The 8690-nt window shown below is 46.2% G+C and overlaps 1 protein-coding gene across 1 annotated transcript; it reads right to left on the bottom strand.

The window, feature by feature from the left end:
* Window positions 1-108: 108 nt before the first annotated feature.
* On the bottom strand, window positions 109-8475 carry AP3M2 (adaptor related protein complex 3 subunit mu 2). Its single transcript, XM_065659380.1, has 8 exons — window positions 8137-8475; window positions 5701-5872; window positions 5173-5310; window positions 4653-4738; window positions 3391-3524; window positions 2886-3093; window positions 2132-2276; window positions 109-1716 (listed from the first exon to the last, which is right to left on the bottom strand). The coding sequence occupies exons 1-8, from the start codon at window positions 8407-8409 to the stop codon at window positions 1616-1618; spliced, it is 1257 nt and encodes a 418-aa protein (XP_065515452.1). The 5' UTR covers window positions 8410-8475; the 3' UTR covers window positions 109-1615.
* Between the last annotated feature and the right edge of the window lie 215 nt (window positions 8476-8690).

The following is an 8690-nucleotide window of genomic DNA, read 5'->3' as shown; positions in this document are numbered from 1 at the left end:
CCCCTAAGGCACCCACTATCCACAATCCAACTGGCATAATTCACCTTCCTCCTCAAATACCAACTATATTTTTTGTACAGCCCACACAAGCCACTCTGGAATGACACGTACGACATGTAAAACTGAACTTTATTGATGCCCTTGCTGAAGGTTATATTTGCACTGAACATGCTCAGAAGTAAGGCCACCTGCTATGGCTTCCATCAGTTGCACTGAAACTTGCAATTCCACATGCAAGGTGCCACTCATCCACTGCAAGTATTCATCATACACAAACCAGAATGTGTGTTACCCTTTGCTTAGAGTCACCTTGTTCTGTTCACAAGCATGAACTGTGCATGCTGCACTCCACAGCCAGGGACAAGTTCTGCTACCACAGAGAAAACACATTGGCATCTAGTGGCCAAAGAGCACATTACAGACAATACAGAACACTGCAGATGCCTCTCAGTTCATATTTATGCTGTAGAGAGATGCAGCACAGACTGGAATGAGCTCCTAAAGAAGAGATGGTCCCAGCGAAAAATCCAGTGTGGGCTTGAATCCACCTGCAGAGCAGCTGATTGGTACAGGAACTGGAATGAGGTAGGACAGCAAGAAATACTACAAAGGTACCAGGACACAATTACCTCAAAGACAGACATCAGTGAGCAGAAGAACAGCAGTATCACCTTCATTTGTACTAGGCAGGCAAGAAGACAAGAAGAGGTTCCAACAGGTTACTAGGAGAGTGGTTGTCTTCATTTAACCACAGCTTCAATTTCCATCAATGTGCTCATGCCTGCCTGTCTCTTTCCTGACTCCCCAGAGAAACCAGGAGAATCCCTACCTTCAAATACTGATGAAATAAGAGGAGAATTACATTCAGATCAATTACAAGACCATATGTGCTGTGTCAGCCCTTTGTAGGATACCATCCTAAGATTTGGATGGGTTTCCAGTGCATCTCCAGAGATTCAACATACTTGATGGCCAGAAGAGCTTATGAAATATGTAAAAAAGCATATATTTTTTCTCTTCCTCCCTCTGTGATACCATCCCCAATTTCAGGCTTCTTAACTTCTCATGCTGGGTGGGACAATCTACCTTTCCACTTCTCTCAGTCTCTTCCAGGTAGAATGACTGGATGATCTCTCTGCTGCCAAGAACTATAGAGCTCTCCACCCTAACGCCCAGTGATGGAGAAGGGCAAATGCTGGACCATCACACTGGAGTTGAAGTTTGGGGAAATTCAACTTTGTGTAATCTACGAGGGCTAAAAGCCAACCAAAACATAAGGAAGAGGAGTTACAAAAGGCAATAAACCCCTAGAATTTCCTTGAAGACAGCAAAATGAAGGTGATACAAGCATACATAGCTGACTCACTAATCCCAAGAGACCTGAACACCTCTTGCATCTGCCATTGTTCCAAATGCTTCAGACTCAGCTAGGGATGAGATGGTTTCAGGTCGACCTTACCTTTCCCTGCTCCCCAGCACCCTAAGCACTGACTCTCCTGCTCATGCTACTACAGGCAAGGGAGCAACCCTGGACAGATGGATGGGGTAAGAGGCTGCATCCAACAGCCGGGGACAGAAGAAACAGGAAAGTGCTCTTCCTTGCTATCAGGATCCTCTAGGTTCGTACTTGGAACTTGCCAGCCTTAGTCATGTATTTTATCCCCTTGAAAGGCTTGTACTTCTCCCCATACATGTCCAAGCGATTCACCTTCAGTCCTAAAGGCAAACAAACACAGCATAAGACTGACTGCTGCCACAAGCAAAGCAGACAGGCCTTCAAGATAAAGGAACAGCAGATCATGCCAGCAGTGCAGAAAGCAAAGGGAAAGTTTTAGGAAGCAGTAAAAAGAATGGAGAAAAGCTGACAACTGCTAATTGTCAGAATCACTTTTTAACAACACATCCATACCCTAGAGTGGTTTACAGGTCTGTAAGCACAACATGCAAGGAAATGTAGATAGGCTGTTTCAGAGCATCAGAGAGAACAAATCCATGTATCCATAGTCAAAGCACACCATTTTTTTGACTTGAAGACCATGTTTCAGGTAGAATGTACTTCAGAAGGCCTGCAGAGCTATTTCAGCTACATGCAGAGCAAGCAAGACACAGCAGAGAATATTCAGTCACTTACCAGATATAGCCAGCTGCTGAATTTTAAACTGCAGGTTAATGGTGGGGTTTTCATCTGGTTTTGACGTCCCAGCTTGCAGGCTCATGCTCCCCTTCAGGCTTGGCAGCTTCTGCGGGTTTATTTTCCCCACATCCCATGACAGCAACTTCAAGGAGAAAAAAAACTGCAGCAGTGAAACAGAAATGCTGGAACAGCCCTGAAGAAGAGTCCCCCTCCTATGACAGCTTGAAATGTTTCTTTATGGAAAAAGTCTTAGTATCTTGCCCTTCATATTGGACAGACACAGTACAGGCTTGTTGTCCCTCTCTCTCTGCATGAGGTTCCTCAAAAGCCTATCACAAATGGCATTTCCACTACTTGTGCTACAGGCCCCAACCTGAATCTGCAGTATTTTCAAAGGACCAAGTCTATTGCGCAGTATTAGGCATGACAACTAGAAATCCAGAAGTCTGCAAAGCATCCACCAGAGCAATGCCTCATCATACAATACCAGCTCTTGGATTTTCTGTACACACCAAGCAACCAAGACCATAACCCACTTGCACACTGAGCTATTTGTTGTGGGGATTAAGACAACTTATAGTATGCAATTGTGCAGAGAAAGTTCTCACCCCAAGAAAAGAGCCAACCTTCAGAAAAGTCATGTTCAAGGAAATGTGCTTATACCCATGAACAGCTCAACTTCATTTGCTGAAAGGTGATAATAAATAACAATACTAATAAAAAAGCAGCTCAGTTCTCGCTTTCCTCTCACCTTTGTAACTGGATCGAAAACGTGTGTTCCCTGAGAGGGTGTGAGGGTCATATTTAAGACACCTTTTGGCATCTGGCTGGTGACAATCACTCCCTCTACAGTCTTCCCCATAGTCTGCTTTGGCCCCACTGTGATCTCAAAACGTCCCAGTGAGCTGCTATCACGGAAACTGATGTTGTGCTTAACGTAGACAGGAATTGCCACAAGACTGGAAGAAAGACAAGAACAGAAAATCCTTGTCAATCTCTCACCTCCATCTTTGCTTTACCTGAGGCAGTCCTTGTCTTCTACACTGAAAACATTGGAAACCAATCTCCTTAAAAGAGAAGGAAATCCTACACTTGTTTGATCCCTTCCAACCCAAACCATTCCATGATTCTATGTATTTCTACTTCATTTAGCACTTGCCACCTGATCTTTAAAAGCAATTCCTTGGGTATTTTTCCCTTCTACTAGCCAGGAAGATCCTAATTTTGTAATTCACAGCACTACATTCATCACCTACTTCTGAGCACTGACATGGTAGGAGAGCAAGCGAAAATTCCCATCAGGTGGAATGAAGGAGAGTATTCTCTCTGACTCCCAGCGCTTAAAACGCACACAGGGATGGAAGCTGACATCATCCAGCAACCGAGGGTTCTGAAATAAAAGGAAATCACCAGGTTAAGGAAGGCAGTTCTATTTAATATAACCCCATCTTCTCAATCTTCCATCCTTGAAGATGCACCTCCCATCTGATGCACTCTGCCCACTTGATAGTATCTACATGCAGACACGTTAAGCTATTTGATGCTGTTACAGCTGCGTAATAGCAGTACTTATTAATCTCTATCCTATGTTAGGAAGTTCAGTCATGTCAAATAATTACTTTGATGCACATCATTAAAAAGACAACTGTCGCGGTTTAAACCCAGCCACACAGCTTGTCCACTCACTCCCCCGCTTCTTTCCCTCCCTCTACTCCTGGAGGAACAGAGAGGAGAATCGAAAAGAATGCAACTCCCACGGGTTGAGATAAGAACAGTTTAGTAACTAAGGTATAACACAAATCACTGCTGCTACCACCAATAATAATAATGATAAAGGAAATAACAAGAGGAAAGAACACAACACCTCAACACCAGCCGGCCGATAAATCACCCCCCCCTAGCAACCGAGCACCGACTGATACTTCTTCCAACCCTGCAGTCCCTGCACTTCCTGGTAACTCCCCGTTACATCCTGGGCATGACGTGCTGTGGTATGGAATACCTCTTTGGTCAGTTTGGGTCAGGTGTCCTGTCTCTGCTTCCTCCTGGCTTCCCCTCCTCCCTGGCAGAGCATGGGACTCAGAAAGTCCTTGGCCAGACCAAACATTTGAGCAGCAACTAAAAACATTGGCATTATCAGCACTGTTCCCAGGCCAAAAAATCAAAACACAGCGCTGCACCAGCTACTAAGAAGGAGAAAAATAACTGCTACTGCTGAACCCAGGACAACAACCTTTAGGATATCTGCCTAAAAACACCACTGTATCTCAAAAGCTTAGTCACAGCACACAATACCAGTACTTAAAAAAAAAAGCCAAATCTCTTTAAATTCAAACACCTTTAGGCTCAAAGTTGCTGAAGTTCATTAGGAGCTTCCATTGTCAGTTCTTTCTCTTTTTGTCTGGCATACCCATGTTCTGATGTACTGAAATCCATCAGCTGAGACCGAGATCCTAGCAGCAGAGCTGGAAAACCCTTTTCAAATACACTTAAGTAAAGATACACCCTTGAGCTTTACCATAAAGGAGAGGGTAAGGTCTGGCATCCCGGTCAGCTTGACACAAGCATCAATCACCCCTTGGATTTCAGCAGTAATTGTGGAACCTGCAACAATAAAGTAAATGCAAGAGGTTATGTCAATCTGATCCAAAAAGTCCCCATGTGGAAAAACTATCAATAGGAGGAACTGACACCAGCAATATCCATTTGAATGGTCAACGGCAATAGCTCCCAACTCTAACAAGACTAAGATGCACAAAAACTGAGGAAAAAGGGCTATGAACAATTTTCATGCATGATTTTCACTCACCTCCTATTTTCCCAATATAGAATTGCTTACAAGAATTCAGGAACAAGGACAAGTGAAAACCTTGGTACCCCTCTAAAATAACACCTATAAGTTGTCAAGATTCCAGAGTAAGAATAGGAATAGAGCTTCCCAAACTTACATGAGGCACCTCCTCTTTGAAGACCTAAATCTCTCTTCAAGCACTATCAGGACAAGTTACCCTTATCTTAGCCAGAAGCAACTTCCATACCTGATTTGTCAATGATTGCATCTATCTCCTCAATCACATCAAAATATGCCTCATTGTTGGTATATTTGACACCAGTGCGTCTCCAAGGCACCACTGACAGCTGTCCAGTAGGGAGCTGGTCACCCACATTAGTGCTTCCTGGAAGAAGAAAGGCAATCACAACCACCACAGAAGTTAGACAGCGCTCCAGAACAAGTCCTTGGCATTATATAACTTAATTGTAATTAATCTCTATCTCTTTAGAGGAGAGCAATTAAGTCTTCCAGACTCACTGTCTGTAATCTACAACTTACATCTCTCTTATATCCAACTCTAAAACATACCACAGGAAGGCACACAGAAGTGAAACTAAAAGCCACCCCAACAAAAAACCCACAGCAAACTGACTCATCCAGGAAGTCAGGTCATGGTGGAACTGGAAATGTCATCTGCCTGGTTTGGACAAATAAAAGAATGTAGTGTCCTAATTCACTTCTGCAGGAATATTGCCACATGGTCTCCCCAGTTTATCTCCTTTTTTCTCTGTACCTGTGATGGTGTTGACAACTGTTCGCAGGATAGTGGGTGGTTTTATCAGTTCCTTAAGAATATTAGACTCTGTTGCCAATGGAAAGCCATTATCCAGCATCTCCTCCAGGACTTCATAAACGACCACCACATTGTCCTTGATCATCACCTCTGAACAGACACCAAAATAATCCTGTGCAAAAGAAATAATGGTTCAACAGTCTCTGAAAGAGTCTTAGTGATCATTCAGTTCAGCATCCTCCCACACAGAAATACATCAAGCCTCTTCTTGGAAACAACACTGAAACTCCATGTAGTAGTACAAGCACATCAGTCTGACCACTCCAACAGACACACACAGCTCCAAGCACACCTCTGCCACTGCTGCAGCAAACCAGCACATCACCACATGCTCTTATTTCCTTTCTATGTAGAAAGATCCCCTTTGACAGCTGAGATTAGTGTTTGGAAGTGGCTCAGCTGCAACCGAGTGAGCAGCAATATTAATAAAGCAAACTTACTTCCTGCAGCCATTGGACACAGTGATGCTTTTCACCAGGCTCCAGTGCCATAAATCCTTCCTGGCTGCCCTCACCTTTTCCTGCAGTGCTCTCAGTATTATAACTGCTGTTTAATGAATTCAAAGCCCCTCAAAGCTTTTGATTTCCTTTTGTTAAAATGTTTGCACATATAAACGCAATGGTACAATTATTATCAATTCTGTAAAGATTTGTTAGGATTTATTTTGATGTGGAATAGAAGGGAAGCCCAGCTTCTATGCTTAGTCTGTCTAGGGCCATGTTTGTCTTATAGGAGAATGTTTCTGAAGTACATCTACCTGTGCTTTTGTCATTCTGAGACCACTTGGGGTGGGCAGACAGCTTACACATCCTAAAATGTATTAAACTAACAGCAGAAGCCCATTATTCTGAAAAGTCTAAAGAAGAATTCTATCCATGTAACAAAACTTCCTCATCATGTAAGAGGTGCATAAAGCAGAACCTTAGAACACAAATCATAAAAGTTCCACAGACTAGTTTACTCCCCAGCTTAACTTCTGTTTCTTCAGCTCCTAATCAGTGAACAAACACACCTCACCCCATCACAAAAACCAAGATCCAAGTGACTGACACAGGACATTTATGGCCTGAACAGCCAACCCGCTCCCTGGCCTCAGTGAAACACAATCCAGCCCACACTCGTGGTCTGACTGGTGCCTGGAAGCAGGAGCTCACATGACACTTGTTGGCCCAAGTACCCACATGTCCTGTATTCTGGCAGGATGCTGGTCACAAGACATGCCAAATCCAGACTCCACAACAAACGTTTTCACTGTTTCCCTAAGCTGACCAGCAGTCATGTCAGCACAGAGGGAACACGGTGCAGTTTCTGGTGTCCTCAATACAAGAAGGACATTGAGCTGTTGGAGCAAGTCCAGAGGAGGCCACGAGGATGCTCAGGGGCTGGAGCAGCTCCCGTATGGAGACAGGCTGAGAACACTGGGGCTGTTCAGCCTGGAGAAGAGAAGCTGCGTGGAGACCTCAGAGCAGCTTCCAGTGTCTGAAGGGGGCTACAGGGATGCTGGAGAGGGACTTTTCATCAGGGACTGTAGAGACAGGACAAGGGGTGATGGGTTCAAACTGAAACATGGGAAGTTCAAGTTAGATAAAAGGAAGAAGTTCTTTAGTGTGAGGCTGTTGAGGTCTGGAATAGATTGCCCAGAGATGTGGTGAATGCTCCATCCCCGGCAATGTTCAAAGCCAGGCTGGACGTAGGCCTGGGTGACACGGTCTACTGTGAGGTGTCCCTGCCCACGGCAGGGGGGTTGGAACTGGATGATCTTAAGGTCCTTTCCAACCCAAACCATTCTATGATTCTATGAGTGCTCTGGGGAACCTCCTGTGACTCAGTTCTTTAGGAACCAAATAAGCTTTCAAGAAGCATTGCTAGACATAAGCACACAGGTAGATAGTCACTAACTGACTAAAGCCACAAATCCCAAAAGCTCCTTGTGAGGACAAGGCTCTCCTGGGCTCAGTTCACAGCTCCTCGAAGAGACAGGGCTGCAAACCATAGAATCATAGAATAGAATCACAGAATACTTAGGGTTGGAACAGGGACACCTCACACTAAACCATCCCACCCAAGGCTTCATCCAACCTGGCCTTGAACACTGCCAGGGATGGAGCACTCACAACCTCCCTGGGCAACCCATTTCAGTGCCTCACCACCCTCACAGGAAAGAATTTCCTCCTTAGATCCAATCTAAACTTGCCCTGTTTAACCAGAAACATCAATCTTGATTGCTGAAAGGTCCTTCCTCACACAGGCTCATCTCGAATCAATCCATCATCACCCTGGGCTGCATGCACCCACCGCAAACCCTAGAGACCCTCTGGGGGGGGGGGGTGTGGGGTGTGAGGGGTACGGGGGGAGCAACCGAGAGACCAACCGCACCTGGAAGGTGTCGACGACGCGGTGCAGGAACTCGATGACGAAGAGAGGGGGCACTTCGCTCTGGATAACGGCCACGAAGAAGATCTTGTGGCGGTAGACGCTGAGCAGGTAATGGTGCGGCGTGGGGATCACGGGCGGCACGTTCTCCGCCTCCGAGGCCCTCTCCTGCGCCTCGAAGAAGTAGTCGCAGACGGAGCGGCTGACGACGCTCTTCCAGTGCTTCTCCAGGAAGATGTCCCCCGCGGCGTTGATGAGGAACAGGCTGTGGATCATGGCTGCGCCCCCGGCCCGCGCCCCCGGGCCCCCCGCAGCACCGGCCACCACAGCCCACCCGGCCCCTGCCTCACGCCGAGCTCCGCCCCCCTGCGAGCGGATTGGCGGAGCGGAAAGCTCCCCCCTCAACCAACCCTAACCCCTCAGCGAGCGTTCTCATTGGTGTGATCTACCCACAGCCACGCCCGATAGGCAGAGGAGAGGCGGGGGGGGGGTGATGACGCGCTAGAACGGCTCGCTGCGATTGGGCAGCAGCTTGCCATGGTTCAGCCCAGACGGGA

This window comes from Lathamus discolor, chromosome 22 (genome assembly GCF_037157495.1).
Source record: "Lathamus discolor isolate bLatDis1 chromosome 22, bLatDis1.hap1, whole genome shotgun sequence".
Lineage (NCBI taxonomy): Eukaryota > Metazoa > Chordata > Aves > Psittaciformes > Psittacidae > Lathamus > Lathamus discolor.
Note: the sequence above shows the minus strand (reverse complement) of the source record. Positions and strands in the feature narration are given on the sequence as shown.

Bases quoted from the DNA above. Each gene is read 5' to 3' on its own strand.
- AP3M2 (XM_065659380.1), bottom strand. From the start codon at position 8,409: ATGATCCACAGCCTGTTCCTCATCAACGCCGCGGGGGACATCTTCCTG. The intron at 5,311-5,700 runs GTACAGAGAAAA...TTCTTCTTCCAG, and splicing joins AGTTGTCAACACCATCACAG to GAAGCACTAATGTGGGTGAC. The intron at 3,094-3,390 runs GTAGGTGATGAA...TCTTTCTTCCAG, and splicing joins TACCATGTCAGTGCTCAGAA to TCTTGTGGCAATTCCTGTCT.